Source organism: Pan troglodytes, chromosome 13 (assembly GCF_028858775.2).
Source record: "Pan troglodytes isolate AG18354 chromosome 13, NHGRI_mPanTro3-v2.0_pri, whole genome shotgun sequence".
NCBI lineage: Eukaryota > Metazoa > Chordata > Mammalia > Primates > Hominidae > Pan > Pan troglodytes.
Window position 1 is genome coordinate 138,607,421 of NC_072411.2, and position 23,356 is coordinate 138,630,776.

The following is a 23,356-nucleotide window of genomic DNA, read 5'->3' on the forward strand; positions in this document are numbered from 1 at the left end:
CTACAATGACTACTATTACTGCTACTATCAACGTTAGTAACAACTGCTACGATTTTCTGAAGGGTTTCAATATGCCAAGCTCTGTTCTAAGTACCTCACGTGTATTGTCTCATCTAATTATTACCTCAGCGCAGGGAGGTAGACGTTGCTAGTAATCTCCATTTACAGATGAGAAAACTGAATCGGGGTGTGGGGGGATGAAGCTTATCTAAGGTTGCAGGTCTAGTGTGTGGGGGAACTGTGATTTGTAATCACCATGCCGTTCTGACTCTTCAATCATCTGTCTTTCAAGGCTAAGCTGCTTTGTGGTCTCCTCTGTTCTCTTTCAATGTGTTAACCAGACATTCCCAATTTTCTTTTGACTAGTATTTTTTAATGTTTCTCATGGCAATTTAGATGTTCCACCAACATTCTTAATCCTATAATCGCTACCTTTCTAACTGAACATAAAATGTGTCTGGATGCTTGCCATGGACTTTCAAGACACAACTTGTGCCTGGCAATTTAGCTGGCGGGACAACACCTAAACACATAAAAAAAGTGAAACAACCCCAAATCAAAATGACAATCACTCAAGGCAGGGCTTGACAAACTGCCAAATAATAGGGTCAATATTTAGTGCTCATGGAATTCAGTGGAGGAGGGAGGAGTCCTCTAGAGGGCTGAGGCAGCCTTTGGGAGCAGAGGCTGGTTTCTGATGGAGAAGTGAAGAAAGAGCAATTCCTGTGTGCTTAACTCTGAGGGCTCTTGGAGGGGAGCACAGGGACACAGGGAGCCTGACAGCAGGGTCAGTCATGCTGAAGTCCTGAAACCCTGAGCTAAAGCCTGTTTTTTACTGCTGCAGAGAACTTCATGTTACTTAACGAATTCCCTGTTAAAGAACATCAGGCTGTTTTCTTCTTTGTCAATGCAATAAACAAGGCAGACGTGAACAGCATCCATGGCAGGGGTCAGCAAATTATGGCACATGGGCCGGCTCTGGCCGGCCGCCTGCCCATTTTTGAAATGAAGTGTGATTGGAACACAGCCATGCCCATCATTTACATGTTGTCTATGGCTTCTCTGATGCCTGTATTAGTCCATTCTCACATTGCTATAAAGAACTGCCTGAGACTGGGTAATTTATAAAGAAAAAGGGTTTAATTGACTCACAGTTCCACATGGCTGGGGAGGCATCAGGAAACTTACAATCATGGTGGAAGGGAAAGCAAGCATGTCTTACGTGGTGGTAGGAGAGAGAAAAAGAGAGAGCACAAAGGGGAAAATGCCCCCTTACAAAACCATCAGATCTTGTGAGAACTCAGGATCACAAGAACAGTCTGGGGGAAACCACCCCAATCAGGTCTCTCCCTTGACATGTGGGGATTTGAGATGAGATTTGGGTGGGGACACAGACAAAGCATGTTAATGCCTTATTGGTAGAGCTGAGTAGTGCCAGCAGAGAATGTATGTGCCACAGCCTAAAATATTTACTGTTTGTCCTTTTACAAAAAAAAGGATGTTGACCTCTGGCCTATGACAACTTCTGTTATTATTATTTCTTTAGTATAAATTCCTCAAAGAGCATTTATGAGCCAAAGCACATACACATGAAAAGTTTTGATATTTGTTTGATCCACGTCACTTAAAAAGTCATGCTAATTTACATATCCAGTAGCAATGTATGAGAGTGACTTTTTCCCACATGCACACCAACTCCAGTCATTACAATGACTTAAAATTTTTACCAGTCCTATAGGTGAAAAGCGATATGGCAACATTACTTTATACATTTAATTGCCAGTGGGTTTTAAAATTTTTTCTTGTGTTAAATTCCTGTTTATATTCTTTGCTTTTTTATCGGGGTGTTCCAATTTTTGTTATTATTTTCCGAGAAATATTCATATATGAAAAATACCCATTGTCATATATGTTGCAAATGTTTTCCTCAGTTATCATATACCTTGAACTTCATTTGTGATTTTTTTTGGCCATTTTGCTATTTGAGTTTTGTGTAGTTAAGTATATGAGCAGATTCTCTTCATGGTATTTGCCTATGGTGACATGCTTATGAAATTTTTCTCCAATTCAAACAATTTCTTTAGTAATTTGTGGTTTAACATTTTTACATGTAAATATTTAATTCATCTGAAATTTGTTTTGTATAATAGGGAAGGCTCTACTTGATTTTGCCAAATGGTGAGCCAGTTATTATTTATTAAATAATATTATTTATTACTCTGTCCTTCCCCATTTATTTGAAATGTCATCAGTATACTACTGAATTCTGATATATGTACCTGACTAAGTTTCTGAGCAGACTATTCTAAAGTCAGACTCCTTGAGTATGAACCTCAGCTCCACAACTAATTTGGCCAAATTTTTGATCTTCATAGTTTGGAAGAATTAAATGAGTTGACTTATATAAAGTGCTTGCATGGTACCTGGCACAGAATATTTGTCCAACAAATGTTATCTGTTATTTTTGTTGTTATCTGTCTATTCATTTTCCAACATTGTGGTGTTTTGGCTACTTTATATCTTTATAATTTGTTTTATATCAACATGGAAAGTTCCCTATTATAGCTTTTTTTTAAAATTTATTATTATTATACTTTAAGTTTTAGGGTACATGTGCACAATGTGCAGGTTAGTTACATATGTATACATGTGCCATGCTGGTGTGCTGCACCCACTAACTCGTCATCTAGCATTAGGTATATCTCCCAATGCTATCCCTCCCTCCTCCCCCCACCCCACAACAGTCCCCAGAGTGTGATGTTCCCCTTCCTCTGTCCATGTGTTCTCATTGTTCAATTCCCACCTATGAGTGAGAATATGCGGTGTTTGGTTTTTTGTTCTTGCGATAGTTTACTGAGAATGATGATTTCCAATTTCATCCATGTCCCTACAAAGGACATGAACTCATCATTTTTTATGGCTGCATAGTATTCCATGGTGTATATGTGCCACATTTTCTTAATCCAGTCTATCACTGTTGGACATTTGGGTTGGTTCCAAGTCTTTGCTATGGTGAATAATGCCACAATAAACATATGTGTGCATGTGTCTTTATAGCAGCATGATTTATAGTCCTTTGGGTATATACCCAGTAATGGGATGGCTGGGTCAAATGGTATTTCTAGTTCTAGATCCCTGAGGAATCGCCACACTGACTTCCACAATGGTTGAACTAGTTTACACTCCCACCAACAGTGTAAAAGTGTTCCTGTTTCTCCACATCCTCTCCAGCACCTGTTGTTGCCTGACTTTTTAATGATTGCCATTCTAACTGGTGTGAGATGGTATCTCATTGTGGTTTTGATTTGCATTTCTCTGATGGCCAGTGATGCTGAGCATTTTTTCATGTGTTTTTTGGCTGCATAAATGTCTTCTTTTGAGAAGTGTCTGTTCATGTCCTTCGCCCACTTTTTGATGGGGTCGTTTGTTTTTTTCTTGTAAATTTGTTTGAGTTCATTGTAGATTCTGGATAGTAGCCCTTTGTCAGATGAGTAGGTTGCGAAAATTTTCTCCCATTTTGTAGGTTGCCTGTTCACTCTGATGGTAGTTTCTTTTGCTGTGCAGAAGCTCTTTAGTTTAATTAGGTCCCATTTGTCAATTTTGGCTTTTGTTGCCATTGCTTTTGGTGTTTTAGACATGAAGTCTTTGCCCATGCCTATGTCCTGAATGGTAATGCCTAGGTTTTCTTCTAGGGTTTTTATGGTTTTAGATCTAATGTTTAAGTCTTTAATCCATCTTGAATTGATTTTTGTATAAGGTGTAAGGAAGGGATCCAGTTTCAGCTTTCTACATATGGCTAGCCAGTTTTCCCAGCACCATTTATTAAAAAGGGAATCCTTTCCCCATTGCTTGTTTTTCTCAGGTTTGTCAAAGATCAGATAGTTGTAGATATGCGGCGTTATTTCTGAGGGCTCTGTTCTGTTCCATTGATCTATATCTCTGTTTTGGTACCAGTACCATGCTGTTTTGGTTACTGTAGCCTTGTAGTATAGTTTGAAGTGAGGTAGCGTGATGCCTCCAGCTTTGTCCTTTTGGCTTAGGATTGACTTGGCGATGCGGGCTCTTTTTTGGTTCCATATGAACTTTAAAGTAGTTTTTTCCAATTCTGTGAAGAAAGTCATTGGTAGCTTGATGGGGATGGCATTGAATCTGTAAATTGCTTTGGGCAGTATGGCCATTTTCACGATATTGATTCTGCCTACCCATGAGCATGGAATGTTCTTCCATTTGTTTGTATCCTCTTTTATTTCCTTGAGCAGTGGTTTATAGTTCTCCTTGAAGAGGTCCTTCACATCCCTTGTAAATTAACAAGGATACCCAGGTATTGAACTCAGCTCTGCACCAAGCAGACCTAATAGACATCTACAGAACTCTCCACCCCAAATCAACAGAATATACATTTTTTTCAGCACACCACACCACACCTATTCCAAAATTGACCACATACTTGGAAGTAAAGCTCTCCTCAGCAAATGTAAAAGAACAGAAATTATAACAAACTATCTCTCAGACCACAGTGCAATCAAACTAGAACTCAGGATTAAGAATCTCACTCAAAACCACTCAACTATATGGAAACTGAACAACCTGCTCCTGAATGACTACTGGGTACATAACGAAATGAAGGCAGAAATAAAGATGTTCTTTGAAACCAACGAGAACAAAGACAGAACATACCAGAATCTCTGGGACGCATTCAAAGCAGTGTGTAGAGGGAAATTTATAGCACTAAATGCCCACAAGAGAAAGCAGGAAAGATCCAAAATTGACACCCTAACATCACAATTAAAAGAACTAGAAAAGCAAGAGCAAACACATTCAAAAGCTAGCAGAAGGCAAGAAATAACTAAAATCAGAGCAGAACTGAAGGAAATAGAGACACAAAAAACCCTTCAAAACATTAATGAATCCAGGAGCTGTTTTTTTGAAAGGATCAACAAAATTGATAGACCTCTAGCAAGACTATTATAGTTTTTTAAAAAAACTTTTGGGATATTTCCATGCATTCATTCTTCAGATACTTGAAAATAATTATGTCAATAAAAACTTGTTTTGATTTTAATTGGAATTGCATTAACTTCATAAAATAATAAAAAGATAGTGTGTATTTGTACTTTATTGAGTCATTTTATCCAGATAAATAATTGTTCAGTCTATCATTCAAGTCTTCTTTCATTTTCTTCAGTGAGATTTTGTCAGTGTAATTCTGTACAATTCTGTATAATTTGTCAATATAATTTCTTGTTAGATGTATTGGGTTTCCTAGGGAGATAATTACATGATCTTAAAACAATGATAAAATTATCACTTTAAAATATTTATCACTTCTTTCCTTTTTCTTATTTGTTTGGCATTTTTTATAATGTCCAAGGAAATATTTACCAATAGTTCTGATAGCAACTATTCTTTCTTGATTTTGACATTTTTTTCCAACAGATTTAACCTAACAATTTTATTTCCTTAAAAAAGAAAACGTTTTTAATTTAATTTAAAAAATTAGAGACTATGTTCTCATGGCTGTAAAACTAATATTATCATTATTAAGAAAAACTAAATAAATATTGAGCACTTACTATGCACTCAATTCTATGATTTTAGAGAATCGTAAAATATGGTTCTTGCCCTCAGAAGGTTTATAATCTCATGGAGAAGATAAGCCTTCTGTTCTTTTGTTCAGCAAATATTTGTTGAATGTTTATATATGCAAATTAAAAGTCCTTCCTCTTGAGAAGTTGACAGGCTAAGGAAGAGATAAAGCATGCACATGAATGTTATGATACAAGCTTGTAAATGGTGAACCAGTTTAATAGAAATTCAAATAAAATGCTGTATGTTTGAAGGCCCCCTGCATTAAAAGAAAGGTGTCCATGTGAAGTAGCGTAGGGTAAATGTCAAATGAATGATGTTAATAGCGCAGGGCTTTAGAGGAAGGGTTAGTCACCCAGGTTGTGGGCAGTTGGGGAAAATTTTACTCAGGAGATAAGACAAATTGTCCTTATTGATTTTCATTTTGACAATGCCTCTAATGCCTCATCATTGAGTATAATGCAAATCTTCTCTTGGTTTCTATGCTAAATACTGTGAAGCTAAGAAGAATTTTCCTATTGCTAGTTTATGAAGACATTAAAAAAATAGTTTTAAATGTCAATTTCATCAAATGCCACTGAAGCATCTATAGAGATGGTCAAAGGTGTTTCACTCGAAAAAAGGCAAGGAGCTGGGTCTTGACAGCGGAGCAGGAGCTAAGCAGAAAGGCACCCAGAACTCAGGAAGAGCATGGCACACCCAAAGGAGCAGCGGCATGAGCCAGGAGCACAGGTGAGTAGACTGCTGGAGCCAAGGGCCTGCTGAGGAGGTGGGGCTTGGAGATGAGGGGAGAGGGAAGCTGGGACCAGAACACAAAGGGCTCCTGCAGCCAAGCTACTCAGAATTTACTAAGAAAACGACCTTCACACATCATCACATCTCTTTCAAAGGTAAGACGGGAAAAAAAAATGAACTCATTCTGAATAAATATGAAAGTGTGTACAATGATGAACACCCAAAAGTATTTCCATGTAAATATTTGTAGGAAAATAACCAAGACCTAATAACGCTATAAACTCATTAATTTTAAAGTTTAAAGAAATGTCATTTGATATATTTACATTTTATTTCTCAAGCATATTTGTACCTGTTGTATGGTCTTGTCAGAAAAAATAATAGCTGACCCTCCTTCTTCAACGTCAGGGTAGTCAGGAAATGTCCCGGTTAAATTTCTGCAGGGAAAAAAATAGCAAATTAAAATGGAAATGAAGTCCTCTCTTGTTATATACCCCATTTATTTGCTTATGTTCATTTAAATGAGTGATGGTCATTCAGGGTGGAGGGTTCCCTGTAGGTCAAGGGCTGCGCATGGTGTCTTGAAGAAACTGAAGGTACTGGTGACATTCAGTAGCAGGTTTCCTTCCTCTAGAGAATTGTTAGTCTGATGCAAACATCTCTCTTTAAAACATATTGTACTTTTTTTCCTCCTTTTTTTTTTAATGTTGAGATGCTCTGTGTTTAAGAATGAAGACAGAAGCACAAATAATTTCTTCCTGTTTAAAATTGAGGATAAACACAGGATTTCAAACTAAACGAAGGATGGAGCTGTGGAAATGACACAGTTAGTAATAATTGTGAAATATACACCCATGCTTTAGGTTTTAGTTAAATCTGAGGCCCTATGTTTTATGGGTTGCAAGTAGTATTATTTTTCCATAATCACATAATTTCTAGATTTTAATAAAGCAGACTTTGAAATTTAATGTTGAGAATTTCAGAAGGGGTAGACAGATAGTATTCTTAAAAGAAATTGACTTTGACATGAATGTTATATTTATTTTACGTAAGACTACCTGCCAAGTTAGTTCCATTAATTCACAGAAGTACAGAATCTGAGGTTTAGAGGTGACCACCATGTTTAAAATGGCTCTTAAAAAACTGGTTCCCAAACTTTTGGCCTCAGAAGCCCTTTATATTCTTATTAATTTTTGAGGATCCCAAAGAGTTTTTGCTAGATGAGTTACAGCTATCAATAATTTACTGTGTTAAATATTAAATCTGGCTGGGTGCAGTGTTTCATGCCTATAATCCCAACACTTTGGAAGGCTGAGGTGGGAGGATCACTTGAGTCCAGGAATTTGAGGCTGAAGTGAGCCATGACTACACCAGTGCACTCCAGACTGGGTGATAGAACAAGATCCTATCTCCAAAATAAACAAATAATTAAAGCTTAGAAATGTACAAAATATATATTTTAGTTAATTTAAAAATAAAGCTCATTATATGTTAACATAAATAACATTTTATGGATAATAAATATATTTTCCAAAACTAAAAGAAAAAACTAGCGAGAAGAGTGTCACAGCTTTGCATCTTTTCAAGTCTCTTTTGTGTCTGGCTGAATGGCAATTAACCGGATGCTTATATCTGTTTCTGCACTCAGTCTGTGGAAATCTTTTGTTTTGGTTGAAGTATAGGAAGAAAATCTGGCCTCAAATGGAAGAGTACATAGAACAAGAAGTATTTTAATAGCCCTTTTAGCTAACTGTGAATATTCTGCTTTGATACTACACCACAGCTAGACAACTGGTAGCTTCCTACAGGCTAGCTGTGATGTGGAATCTGAACCCGTATCAATGAACTTTCCCCCTATCTGTCACATGAAAATCCATGGATCTGTCTCGTGCCTGGAATAGACCTTTTATCCATGCATGATTTTTTGTCCTCAGGTCTCGGTCACTGGAAAACGATGCTTTGCAGAATTATGTGGGTGTTCCCACAGTTGATACATTTCATCATATTGAAAAGCACATTAATTAATAACACCACAGATCTTATAATGGAAGGTCTAAGTCATGGGAACCTCTCCAACTCATAGGAGTGAATACAAATTTTCCAAAATCATATTTTTTTTCTGGAAGGCTCAAATTTTACCACTGGCAACAACTGTTGTTGATGGTTTGTTCTTCTTCAGGTTCATCTGATTCACTTTTGAGGAAAAGTCTCCCCAAAACCCAAAGTCCAGAGTTTGTCAGTTGTTTTCTCAAGGGAAAGATGATGTTCCATTAAGAAATGGCTGGTTCAGTCTGAGCCTTAACCCCCTCACAGGTGTTTCTTGGAGACAATCTTCACGTTTTGGTATGCAGCAGAAGGGATTTATAAGCACTGCTGATTTTGTCACATAGAACGTTAAAAAGCTATGTGTTTCAAGGGTCAAGTCTGAATAATATTATTTTTTACTGCATCCTCAAGAACATTGTCAAATAAAATAAAAGTTGAAGGAAAAATAATAATTTTAAGTTGTGGGGTACATGAGCAGGATGTGCAGGTTTGTTACGTAGGTAGATGTGTGCCTTGGTGGTTTGCTGCACAGATCCACCCATCACCTTAGTATTAAGCCCAGAGTCCATTAGCTATTCTTCCTGATGCTCTCCCTCCCCGCAACACCCCTGCCCCAACAGGCCCTCCCCATGTGTCCACGTATGTTGATCCCATGTGTGTTGTTCCCCTCCATGTGTCTGTGGGGGACACAGGGTTCTCACTGTTCTCACTGTTCAGCTCCCACATATAAGTGAGAACATGCAGTGTTTGGTTTTCTGTTCCTGCATTAGTTTACTGAGGATAACGGCTTCCAGCTCCATCCATGTCCCTGCAAAGGACATGATCTCATTCCTTTAATATTCCATGGTGTATATGTACCACATTTTCTTTATCCAGTCTATTATTGATGGGCATTTGAGTTGATTCCATGTCTTTGCTATTGTGAATGGTGCTGCAATGAACATATGCGTGCAGATATCTGTATAATAGAATTATTTTTACTCCTTTGGCTATATACCCAGTAATGGGATTGCTAGGTCAAATGGTATTTCTGCCTCTAGATCTTTGAGGAATCGTCACACTGTCTTCCATAATTTCCTTCCACATTCCCTTTTTTCTGCAACCTTGCCAGCACCTGTTGTTTCCAGACTCTTTTATAATCACCATTCTGACTGGCGTGAGATGGTATCTCGTGATTTTGATTTGCATTTCTCCAATGATCAGTGATGTTGAGCTTGTTTTGATATATTTCTTGGCCACATGAATTTTTTTTTTTTTTTGAGAAGTGTCTGTTCACGTCTTTTGCCCACTTTTTAATGGGGTTGTTTTTTTTCATGTATATTTGTTTAAGTTTCTTGTAGACTCTGGATATTAGACCTTTGTCAGATATATAGATTGCAAAAATTTTCTCCCATTCTGTAGGTTGTCTGTTCACTCTGATGATAGTTTCTTCTGCTGTGCAGAAACTCTTTAGTTTAATTAGATCCCATTTGTCAACTTTTGCTTTTGTTGCAATCACCTTTGGCGTTTTCATCATGAAATCTTTGCCTATGCCTATGTCTTGAATGGTATTGCCTAGATTAAATAAAATTATTTTTAAAGGCAGGTGTATGGCAGTGAAGTCTACAGTGACTTTACTGCTGGAGCTGCTGGCTTGATTCCCTGCTACTATTGTACCATTGGTGCCAATGTCAACAAAGCAAAAATAGCACGCAATGTCTTGGTATTCATTTGAAAGCAGTTTGGCTTTTGGATTCCCTGAACAGGTCTTGAAGGCCCCCAGGGGTCCTGGGACACACTTTGAGAGCCAGGCACCCTGGGGACCTGGGACACACTTTGAGAGCCATTCCCTTGGCCACTGCTTAAATGTTTCCCATGATGGTGAGCTCACTCCCCCGAGGTAGCCCATCCACTTCCGGATACTTTCTGACACTGAACTGTCATCTCACTCCCTGGACCACTGAGCTAACCTCTGGGGCCAAACAGAACCTGATTCTCTTTCTCTACACAGGAGTTACTTTGGTGGGATCACTCACTTATTCACTCCTCCATCCATCAAACCTTTCATTCATATAGTCAACCAACAAATATCTGTCTAGTCCCAACTAGATTCTAGATGCAGTGATGGGAGACAGAGATCTGACATTCAAAGATGGCAGAGGTTGCCCTCACGCAGCTCACATTCCACAATCATATGGCCAGTGCGGATATTGGGCCCCAGGTGGTGCTTGTCCACAAGACTCATGTCTGAAACCTTGTTAAACTGACCACGCTCCACCACAGACCCGTGCATCGCCCAGCCTGGACGGGGCTTAGAGAGAAACCATGAATACATTAGGAGTCAAAATGACAGCACTGTTTTCTTCAGTCCCACTCACGTTATTCCTTCAATAACCACTTTTACAAGGAACCTCATTGCATACTTTTATTTTCGTATTGTAAAGCTTGAGTGTTTTTGAGGACTCAAAACAAACTTAGTGACATATGAAAAAGCAAAAAGAATTTACATACATCATTTCTAACGTGGAATTCTTAATCATGGAACACATCGACTGTCATACTAAGATTTAATAATATTACATTATCATGGTGCTTTTGGCAAAGATAATATTAAATATATTATTTATTTATTTAATTTTAGACAGAGTCTTGCTCTGTCGCCCAGGCTGGAGTGCAGTGGTGCAATATTGGCTCACTGCAACCTCTGCCATCTGGGTTCAAATGATTCTCATGCCTCAGCCTCCCGAGTAGCTGGGACTACAGGTATGCACCACCATGCTTGACTAATTTTTTTTTTTTTTTTTTTTTTTGTATTTTTTGTAGAGATAGGGCTTCACCATGCTGGCCAGGCTGGTCTCAAACTCCCGACCTCAGGTGATCCGCCTACCCCAGCCTCCCAAAGTGCTGGGATTATGGGTGTGAGCCACTCCGCCTGGGCTATTTTTAATAGAGGAACATATTTAGTTTTCCTTTGTCATGTTAGTTTATATAATTAGTCATAATCTGAAATTTAATTAGTCTTATCCTTAAAGAATGAAAAAGAACTGTTGTAGGGTACACATTAAAAATATAAAATTTGTATCTAGAAAGTGACAATGTGCCTGATAGCTCTTATCACACATACACAGACACACCCACACATGCTTGTGCAAACAGACGGGTGTGCACCATCCCTTTCTTGCTCACTGCACTCCATCTGTCCCTCCCGTGGGTGGCTAGAAGGCCTCTGTTCCCACAGAGCTTGGACCCCTGCTGTGCGATACTCCCAGGGTCCCCTGGCTTTGCACTGACTGTCTCTTCTTGGCCCCTTCCCTGTGACTTGGCCACTTAGAGCATGTTAAAAGAGACAGTTATGAGTTCTATTTTATATTCCTGAGACTTTACCCCCTTGGCTGTTGGATTTCTCCCTCCCCTGATTTTCAGCTGTGTCCTGGGGCACAAACAGGAACTCATCCTGACACATCCTGACTGAGCCTCCTCAGAATCAAGGCACAGTCGGTCCCGCTCCTGTTGTTAATCGTAAGGAAGCTGCGAGGTGATGAGTGCTTTATGCTTTGGGCTCAGCACGCTGCACGAGGTGTAAAACCTTGCGAGGGGAGAGGGCAGATGATCACAGACCAGTGAATGGAAAATACTTGGCTCCCATGATGTTTCTGCTGCAAACAGATGGGGTCCGAGGCACTGACTGCAGGTGACAGCCCATCTGGGGACTTCCCCAGGAGTAACTCAGGACCCCAAATTACAGGGCGTCAGGAAGACGGTTCTCTTGGTTAAAAGTGGAAACCAAAGTCTCTGCTTTTTGTGGAACCTGATTCCTCTGAGCCGCCCTCTTGCCCTAATGGGCACTTACCCTGTCTTTGTTTTCTCAGGGTCTCAGGCCCCTGGAGAGGCACAGGCTGTCCTTTGGATGCTTGGACACACATGTTCACCAACCATGGTGCCTGGGACCCACAGGCCGAATGCCTGGAAAACCCTCTTCTGTGCTTAGGGCTGCCACACGGTGTGGGCACCCACAGCATTCAAACAACTGGAATCGCAAAATGCTGGGCTCTAGGCCCTGGACAGGCACTGCCAGCCACACACTCCTCAGGCCTCAGGCACTGTCTGTCCATGTGTCCCAGGGAGAGGGCAGAGGGGAGCTACCACCTTCAAGAGCCGATTCGTCCACCTCGGACCTGTCTTGCCACTTCCCCTGACTGCGGCTGCTGGGCATGGGGTCTCTTGGGCCCTTGGCATCTCCCACCTCATGCTCCTGGGGACCCTCTCCTCCTTCTGTGCCTCATCCCAATCAGACACTCCCCCGTAGATCTGCAGGACGCTCAGGTCTCACTCATTTAACAAACACGCAGCTTCCTGAGCTCCCAGCCTCCTCCAGTGACTCTCTCATCTCTGTCTCCTTCCCAGCCTGGCTCTTCAAGAACTCTTCATGGGACCTGTCTCCATTAAAGTAGCTCTCACAAGGGATGATGGGCTGTGCTGCATCCCCCGCCCCCTCATAGTCACATGCAGATGTCCAAGCTGCCAATACCTCAGGATGCGACCAGGTTGGAAACAGAATCACTGCAGAAGGAACTGGCAGAGACGCGGTCATGCTGGAGTAGGAGGGCCCCATCCAGTAGAGCTGGTGTCCTCGTGAGAAGAAGAAATGAAGGGAAGATGCTGTGAAGAGACGCTGGGAGCTGGTGAGGAGAGAGACCTGGACAGAAAGGTCCCTGGTGCCAGAAAGGTTGGGGGCCACTGTGTTACAGATTTCCTTATCTCCTCCATGACAGCATCAGCCACATGATGGGACTTACGTTTTAAGAGGATCACTCCTACAGAGGAGTGTAATTCCTAAGAAAGGCACCAGCATTCACTTGTAGGTGACCAAATGTTGACTAATGGTTCGGAAATACCTGAGAAACCTACAACGGTCTTACCAAATCAGCATCCACTTCCCGCACTTTGTGTTCCTGGGTGACCTTTGCCTTTCTTGTTTCTCCTCTTCTGTTTTGTTCTGTAGATTTGGGTGAAATGAGAGAGTCCTCACACAGATAGTCCAGGTTATATTTTTCATGTGACCACGTGATGAGTTCCATTTTCTGCATCGCTGGTTCCATTTGGTGGTTTGGATGCCCAATCGAGGAGTCGGCTTGGACCTTGCCTGTTGCGGCAATCTGAGAGCAAACGAAAGCTGGCCGGGGGAGGGTGGGGGAGGGCGGATTCAGGAATGACATTGTAGCACATGCTGCACATCAACTTTGTAAATCAGCAAAACAGTTCGCAGATAATCAAGTGGCTTTGGAATTAAGATTCGAAGTATAATTGAGGGAAAGCTGCAATTTAAATAATTATTATGCACAAAAGCAGCATATTTAACACAATGATTTTGCAGAGAATTTTGTGTTAAAATTGTTTTAATTAGGAAAGATCTCTGCATCTATTAAAATACTTCACAAACTGCAAAGAAAAACTGAGATAATCATCCCCTCAAAGCTTAACATCCCCCTTTTTCTCCACTCCAAAGACACATACCTCAGTAAGACCATTGGCTGTAAGATGAGAGGGAAATGATTTTATTTGATCGAAAAACTTATACTATACAACATAACTAGGGAGGACCTCTCTGATATGATGGCATTTGAGCAAAACCTTAAAGCAAGTGAAGGAATGTGCCACTTGGTATATTTTTAATTATTTACTTATTTTTGAGACAGAGTCTCACTCACTCTGTCGCCCGGGCTGGAGTGCAGAGGCGATTCTCCTGCCTCAGCCTCCTGAGTAGCTGGGACTACAGGCGCACATCACCATGCCTGGCTAATTTTTGTATTTTTAGTACATACGGGGTCTCACCATGTTGCCCAGGCTGGTCTCGAACTCCTGAGCTCAAGTGATCTGCCTGCCTTGGCCTCCCAAATTGCCGGGATTACAGGCATGAGCCACCATGCCTGGCTGTATTTATTATTATTATTTTTTAGTCAAGGACACAGGCTCTGAGGAGGAGGCCTCCGGAGGGCCCAAGGTGCAGCCAGGAGAGCAGAGCAGCTGTAAGGCGGCGGGACAAGGCCGGGGGTCGAGGCAGAGACTATCACGCAGACTGTTGTAAGTGGGGGAGCCATGGAATTTCATGTCTAGACCAGGGCACCTTTAAGAATGACAGAGGGCGCTGTTAGTTTTTTATTTTTTATTTTTTTCTGAGATAGAGTCTCGCTCTGTCACCCAGGCTGGAGTGCAGTGGTGCGATCTCGGCTCACTGCAACCTCTGCCTCCCGGGTTCAAACGATTCTCCTACCTCAGCCTCCCGAGTAGCTGGGATTATAGGCGTGTGCCACCACGCCTGGCAAATTTTTGTGTTTTCAGTAGAGATGGGGTTTCACCATGTTGGCCAAGCTGGTCTCGAACTCCTGACCTCAGATGATCTGCCTGCCTCGGCCTCCCAAAGTGCTGAGATTACAGGCATGAGCCACTACACCCACTGGGTGCTGTTATTAATCAAACATAAAATGGGCCTGACACTAGTAAACTGGGACATAGATGAACCTAACTGTATGGGCACTGGTTTCATTCTGAGCGAGAGAACTGGGAACTCTGAGCCAAGACATGGCATGATATGTCTTCTGTTTTAAAAGGATCACTCTGCTGTAGGAGGCACCTGCCCAAGGCACCATTCTGTCACGAAGCCAGGGCCAGCCAGACCCGCCCACTCTCTCGCCTCCGCCTCCACAATACTTTATTTTGTCCACGGGGTGTTTGCCTGGCAGCCGAGTGACTCAGGCCGTGTTGCTGCCATTTTCTTATCGTACCTGGAAGGTTTTCCACCCAAGCCCCACAGTCCAGAGGCGGGGGCTGGGACTCCCTCGGGGCAGAGAAACCTCCTTTGCACTGTCGGAGGCTGTGTGCCTGCCTTGCTGGCCTGGCTAGATCTGTGGCACACTATTCAATTCATGTCAGTTTAGCTTATGGCTTTACAGGCATCTCTGCTAGCCCCGCAGCAACCTGTTCTGAAAATCAGGTGCTCTGTGCCGGAAACACTCTCTTGGAGGCCTATTTCTCATTATTTTAAACGGGAAAATTAAGACGCCTTACATGTTAACCACCTCCCCTCCCCAGCCAGTGTTTTGCCAGATGATGGAAGCACACTGGGCAAAGCCTGCTCACTTCCTGAAATAATAAGAGGAAAAACCAGGCTGTGAAAAGACATGAGTTGCCACTTTGCTTTTGGTTGAAAGATAAAGGGACAGGAGGAGAAACCCCTATGTGTGTATTTACAGTTGCAGGTGCTCAGAGACAGGTGAGAAGCTGTCCACCTGGATTAGCTTGGAGGGAGGAAGACTGCTAATTTAAAAAACATATATTTCAGTATTATTGTCCTTGCTACAGCAAATAGGAACTATGTCATTAAATCAAACAATAGAATGGTTTATAATAAAAACATATATTTCAGTATTATTCTCCTTGCTACAGCAAATAGGAACTATGTAATTAAATCAAACAATAGAATGGTTTATAATAAAAATAAATATCATGTTTGGCTTTACGTCTTAGTTTTAGAGTTTGATTATTGACTTTATAATTTTTACAGTGGAATGGGTCCAATTTTCTTTGAAAATATTTTTGTTTCTAGAGTTAGGAAATTGTGACCTGTCTTTAGGGGAGTTACATTATCTATTTGGCTTTCTTTTTTCTTTTCTTTTCTTTTTTTTTCTTTTTTTTGAGACGGGGTCTCGCTCTGTTGCCCAGGCTGGAGTGCAGTGGCGCAATCTCGGCTCACTGCAACCTCCACCTCCGGGGTTCAAGTGATTCTCCTGGGTCAGCCTCCCGAGTACCTGGGACTACAGGTGTGCGCCACCACACCCAGCTAATTTTTGTATTTTTAGTAGAGACGGGGTTTTACCATGTTGGTCAGGATGGTCTAGATCTCTTGACCTCGTGACTCACCCGCCTCAGCCTCCCAAAGTGCTGGGATTATAGGCGTGAGCCACCACGCCCGGCCTATTCAGCTTTCTACTATTTGTTGGCTTTAACAATTAAAGCAATCTAGTTACTGCAACTCTGTTATTTTCCATTCTTACTACGTTTTTAACCTTCATTTATCATACATTACTCATTTCCATCAATTTCTGTCAGATCCTGGGCTCTCCACTTTGTCTGATGTATGTTTATGCTTTTGTATCAGTGTGATGCATTTACCTTGTTTTTCTTTATAATAAAGTTGACTATCCAGTGCCATTTGTCCTTCCTTATTGTTCTCATTTTATTTTAATCCTAATGACTTTAACAATTATGTTTTCAAGTTCAATAAATAATCGTGTTGGGATTTTAATTGAAATTGCGTTATCTCTATAAATTACCTAGAGCAGATTTATCATCTTTCCATTTAACCAGAAACATAGTCCATTTCTCCATTTATTCAAGTCTTTTCTCATTTCTTCCTTTTAACACTCATAGACTTCAATTTTCATAAGGTTCTTATACTTTTCTTCCATATTTAGCACATCCTTGATTGTTAAAAATACATTTTGCCACTTTCTTTTAAGTATTCATTTTTATTTCCTTTTCATGTCATTGTATTATCAATAATTTATATTATGGCACTAATTATATTAGGGGCAAAGGTCATCTACATTGTCCTTTCCTTTCCTGGGAAGACCTATAGTATTTCTCCATTAAGCTGTCTTGTTTAAAAAATATATAAAAAAGTATAGCTGTCTTATTTAAAATAAAACAAAAACACTTTATATCTATATATATAGAGAGATATGTATGAGTATAGCTGCCTTGTTTAAAAAATACTTGGTTTTTCATTCATTCCTTCATAGCATCCCTATAGACTATTTTTGCCAGATACTGTTCTGGGAAAAGGCAGTGAACAGAAGACATAAAAATCTCTGTCTTAATCGAGCTTACATTTTATTATGCTGTGAATTAATCTTTTCTATTTAAAAATTTTAAAAATAAGACGAGTAATTTTATCAAATGCCTTTTATGTATGAACTTAAAATGATAAGGCTCACAGGTGGGGAACCCAGTGGAGCCCACTGGCCAAGGACACCACGCTGTGGGTGTGAAGGCTCCAATCAGAAACTTTAAAATAAAGCTTTACACCGATAAAGAAGCAGTTGGGAGGCTAGATGTATAATGAAAATTGTATTTTACTGGAAAGGAAGCAGCCCAGGGCAGCTGCCATTGATTAGTTAGCTGTGCGATTTGGGCAAATCATCGTATCACGGTGGGAACTTGGTTAGTTTTCCTCTCTGCAGAATGGTGCAATTGAACTAGCTTTATTCATTTAGTTATTTAAAAATAAGTATGTATGCCTAGTAGACAATTTCCACAGTTCCTTTCAGCTCTGGAAACTCTTTGATTTACATGTGTCAAATGCTGGGGAGGGCAATGTTAATTTTTTACATAATTTATTCCATGATTAATGTTACTTTCTTAATAGAAACACATTCAACATAGCCATCTGCCTTTACATTCTTTTATTTGCAAAAGCTGGATAAGAGAAAACGTATGCCTGCTATCTTTCAGTTAGCAGATGTGAGGTATGGAGCATTTGGTCAAGTTAAGGCCTATTAAAAATTTATGCATATTGTCAAAAATTCTTGCACAAATGTGAAAATGACCATCTCTGGAGTTTGCAGTGATTTAGAAAGCAGAGCTACTACAATGATCAATCTTTCCCCTGAGGTCCAACACTGAGCTTCAACGGGCCTCACCATTTCAGACTCACGGGACAGAGATTTATCTGTGTTTCATCAAGTATGAAAAATATGTGGATGGAGGGGTTTCCAGCCGGTTCCCCCCAGGTCATCCAGCCACCTCCATTAATGTCAGCAGGCTCATAAATTTTTCCTGCATTCTAAAGAAAGCAGCTTGTGCCACTGCACAGAAGCTTCCAAAGGTGGCAGTTGCTGCCTATAAATTCACTTACACTCAATAAAGGCGATTGACTGCACATGGGCTTAATCACCATGGCCCTCCTTGGGAAACTGAGGGGCTCACTATTTCTCAAAGGAGGGGACGAAAAGGTGTTATGCGAAGCGAGGCAACCTCTTAGCGGCACCTTACAAAATCTGATTTATTCACTGATGTTTCTACTTATCACTGGGATAGTCTTAGCAGTTATCACTCAAGACCGAAGCGTCCTTCTTGATTGGAAAGTATTATCTCAAATTCTCCTCAGGCTTGAATCCTACAGGAACCTCCCCATCCAACTTCCTTTTTTTTTAAAATTTTATTAAAAGGAACAATATATTACTCAGCACACAACTGGCTATTGCGGTTCTGGTTACTCTTCTACTCAGAAAATGGGATGCATGCTTTATTTTCACCTTTCTTCAATATTTACTTGTGTAGAAAAATGAATACCCAGAGAAGAAGAGAGTACCTTAGGAAGAGATGGAAAGATTTTCCCATTAAAGGCACTGTCATCCCTTTCTCTTTACCGACCCATCGTTCAAAACCTGCGCCATCATTCACCCAGCAACCCCTCCTCATTGATAGGAGCAGGTCATTCCCTTTTCTAACTCAGGAATCCAGAAAGCTTAGGAAAACAGACATAGGAGAAAGGTTAGCAAAATGTTCAGTCATTTACATTTGAATTCACTTCTTATGTACTACTTTTGAAAAGAAGTAATCTTTTACAAGTAGCAACAAGAGTGAGTTGAAGAAAAGGACAACTTTAGGGTCTAGAGGCAAACTCTGAAGATCCCCCAGCCTTATTTGATCAAGTGCTAAATGAATATCTATCACATTTATGAAACACAAAGGCCTGATTGTTTCTGCTCAAAGCAACACATACATGTTGACATACATCTCCAAATGACACAGAAATTAAGAGCGTGCTAGAACAAACCGAATGGCTCTATATCCAAAGAACAGCTCTGTCCTCTGCTGCAGATGAGTTAAGTACCGTAAAGAATATGACTCCCAAGTCCTCTTACTTCCCCAGCTACAGTGACTGCAGCAGAGATGCAGTAGATTTGAGGTCCTCCACTTTCCCAGGATAGCACCAATTTTAATTTTTTTTTTTTTTTTGAGATGGAGTCTCACTCTGTCGCCCAGGCTGGAGTGCAGTGGTGCAATCTCAGCTCACTGCAACCTCCACCTCCTGGGTTCAAGCGATTCTCCTGCCAAAGCCTCCTTAGTAGCTGGGATTACAGGTGCCTGCCACCATGCCTGGCTAATTTTTTGTATTTTTAGTAGAGACGGGGGTTTCATCATGTTGGCCAGGCTGGTCTCGAACTCCTGACCACAGGTGATCCACCCGTCTTGGCCTCCCAAAGTGCTGGGATTATAGGCATGAGCCACCGTGCCCGGCCCAGTTTTAATATTTTTAGTGGTGTCCTTCCCCTCTTTACAGTGATTCTCTGCCCTGGATGGCATGCAGAGGGCAGCAGTGACTGCTTAGCCCATGGGTTCTTCAGGTCATGCCCCATCAGCAGCAGTGGGGAGCTCGCTTATCACTTGCATTCCAGTGGGATGGACAGAAAAGCACAATAGAGGGTATGCTGGACCCAAGGGTGCAACCTGGGACAGCCTGCGGGCCCATAAAAAGAAAATCCATTCAGCGCATTTGCCAAAGAGCCCCGAATCTGTCTTTCATCATGACTTGGTGCCCGGATAAACCAAGAGCGCCTAGAGCTGCTGGATGTTCTTAACTTGATTTACTGTGACAACCGACATCAAAACCTGTAATTTCACGCGAGCTGTGCACCTGTCCCTGAGGCCTCAGTGAATAATGCCTGGACCTTAAGTTCTCATCCCACCTCTTCCTCCATTCAACCTAATATCTTTTCCACCAAAGCAAACAGTAGAAAAAGTTATTTTCCTTCTCATATGAGTAACCTACACATGGTTCACATCTCCACAGATCACAGCTGCTTCTGAGAATTTACTAAAAATATAATTACACAAGGAATTCAAAATAATGAGCCTCTAACTCACCTCTCTGCATGTGACCATCAGTCTCCCTCTGTCTTTCTAAAACCTCTTTTTTTCATGCTGAAAGTAATTCATGCTCCATGCAGAAAACTTGGACTATAAAGGGAAAGAATACATACAGCCACGGTCCTCAGAAGATATCCATTGTGAACCTTCAGGTGGTTTCCTTTGATGTCCTTAGAAGTCCTCAGAGAGAACAATTCTGAACTTTCTCTTGAGAAACAATTCTAGTTTTACACAATGCTCGTGTTTCAAAAAGTCTTTACTCACCCAGATTGTAGTTCTCAATCTGCCAGTAACTAGGCAGGTTTTTAGCCAAGTTACCTGACTTTTCTGAGTCTGCTTTGTCATCTGTAAAATAATTGGGGCAAGCCACAGCCAGCTTTCTCAAATCCCACGATTCTTCTCCTTCTCTCTTTCTCCCCTCCTCCATCTTTTTCTCTTTTCCTTTTAACTACACAGAACCATCACTATGCTCTGCATGAAGATGCTAAGAAGTAGGAGAGAGGCAATTAGGAGTTAGGAAAGACCCAGGTTCCCAGGTGGCACACAGTGAGCCATGTGACTTTGTGCAACCACCATCTGTTTCCAACAAAATGACGCTGACCACCTGCCACTCCTCTGCACCACGTGGCTGAGGACATTCCTGCTGGCATGTTCGGAAGGAGGAGACCTACTTGGTGTTGTGGGAATCAGAAACCTGAATATGAATTCCAGCCTCGCCTATTATGAGCCATGAGCCCTAAGAAATCCACTGAGCATGTCTAAGCCTTGGGTTCCCATGACAGCTTCCTGGGGCAGCCCCTGGTGCTGTGCCCTTGCCTGGCAGGAGCAGTAGAGAAATGCAAGTTCATCTGAGAGAAAGGACCAGCTTTTAAAGTCGTGACTAGTGATGGGAGGTGCTGCAGTTCTGAGAGCTTGGAGATACTAGCAGGGAGAGCATCAGGCTGGAGTGGAGGGAGGAACGTGAAGACGCGACATGCTGTCCATTGCCCGAAGCTCTCTGGACAGCGAGTATGGTCGCTCTCGCTATTTGTGGATTAGCTCTCAAATTCGACTGGCATCTACTGGGAAGATGACAGACAAGGAATCTGGAGGTCTCCCCAGGTCCCGCAAGCCTTCGAATGACAAAGCTGAACTCGCAGAACTGTACACTGAAAGGGGAGAATTTTACTGCATTTAAGCTGTATCTTAATTTTTAAAATGAAAACAAAAAAAATAACGAAGCATTTCAAGACCTCCTCCAGAAAGAATGTGCATTTGCTGGCAATCTGGAGGCATGGTGCTCACCTGCCCTGGAGACTCAAGCACATTGCGTGCCGTTTTTCAAAAAATTTTTAGTTTGTCCGCCCTGTTATTATCCCCTCAGCTGAATGCCCACCCCCACCACTGGCAGCCCTTGCTCTCCGCGCCTCCACCACCAGCCAGCCTCTCCTTTTGTAGGTCGGCAATGTAGCATTTTGACTGTGGGAGCCACAGAAGCTGTGTACAGCTGTGAATACAAAGGCCCCAGACTCCAGAATAAAAATATGGGGTACTATGGACATGGGAAACATCCAAATTGCAAGTCATTTATCTGAGAATCTGATGGACTTCCTATAGGTTTAACATGATTACTGAGGGTGTATCTTGTGCCACATATTGTTCTAAGGGCTTTATACTTACAAATCTATATTACTCTACCTATGAGGTAGGTACTATTACTACCCCTACCTCATTTTTAAGATGAGGAAACAGAGGCACAGAGAGGTTAAGAAACTGGCTCAAGGTCAAGCAGCCTGCAAGTGATACAGCCGGGATTTGAACCCAGGCAGCCTGGCTCTAGGGCCTCTGCTCCTCTGCATGTGTGTGGCATTTGCAATGCATTTGTTGATTAGCGATGCAGAAGACACCATCACATCAGAAGACTGAAAGCAGTGGCTGGTCTACACCCTCAATCAGGCTCACCTGCTGAGGACCCCGATAACCTCAAGCCCCCGAGTTTTCCCAGGCCACCCCACTTCTGACTGATTATGTGTTGGCTTAAAAGACGGAATGTGGCTACCTAATTTACATCACTTTCAGATTCCTCAAGCTTACGTGAGTTAAAAGGAGTCTGCTAAATTCAGACTAGCAATGCCCCTTGGCCACTGCCAGAGCTGGCACCTGATGGGAGTGGGGTAGAGGGTGGGTGTTTACCTCCCTCTGCACTGAAGAATGAGCTGGATGTCAGGCATATTTTCAACAAATTAAGTAACAAGCGTAGGTGGCGGAGAAATGGCAATGCTCCACGATGGTGCAATTTGGAATTTTCAATTGGAAAGATCCTGAGGCCTAGAATCAGTCCCAGGGTCCAGAGATGACAGCCACTCAGGTGGCTCCAAAGCCCGTGGGGAGATGAGGAGAGGCTGCTGCATCTTCAGTGGCAGGAGCCCGCAGTCCCAAGGCTGGCTGTGGGCCACGCAGCCCACCTGGGCTTCAGGCTTCTCTGTTATCACACCAAGGGGCTGGATGAAGTTACAGCCAAGACCCCTTTACGATACTTTAACATGAAGCTTATTGATACATCCTGAGACCTAGACGGCAGTTCAAGCCGTGAGAAATACCAATCAGAGCAAGATGTTTTCTGACAACAAGTGTACCCATGACTGCTTTGTCCAATATGGGAGCCACTAGCAACAAGGGGCCATCTAAGCTTAAACTAAAATGAAATAAAATGAAATGAAATAAAAAATTCAGATCCTCAGTCACTCCAGCCACCTTTCAAGTGTTCAGTAGCCACATGTGGCCAGAGGCTACCACACCAGACAGTGCACATCAAACACGTTTCCACCACTGCAAAGTCCTATTGCACAGCCCTGGTCTGGACAAATACAAACGTCTATAAATTCTTCCTTCATTATGAACGCTATTCATGAATGAAAGCGATTATGGCGCTCATCTCATAAAGCTGTTGAGAGTTGTAGTAGACACTGAATAATGATCCCTAAAGATACTGAGTGCTAATCCCCAGGGTCTGTAAATGGTATCATATATGGAAAAAGGGGTTTTGTAGGCGTGATTAAGATCCATGAGAGGGGGAGATGATTGTGGATTAGCCAAGTAT

General features: G+C 41.7%; 1 protein-coding gene across 2 annotated transcripts in view; it reads right to left on the reverse strand.

The window, feature by feature from the left end:
• IQCA1 (IQ motif containing with AAA domain 1) overlaps window positions 1–23,356 on the reverse strand; it is a 180,015-nt gene that overhangs the window by 106,099 nt on the left and 50,560 nt on the right. For both annotated transcript variants that reach the window (XM_001152559.6, XM_009444612.4), the window contains exon 7: window positions 6,674–6,758. In XM_001152559.6, coding sequence (XP_001152559.1) covers window positions 6,674–6,758 — 85 coding nt within the window. The remainder of the gene's footprint in view (window positions 1–6,673; window positions 6,759–23,356) is intronic.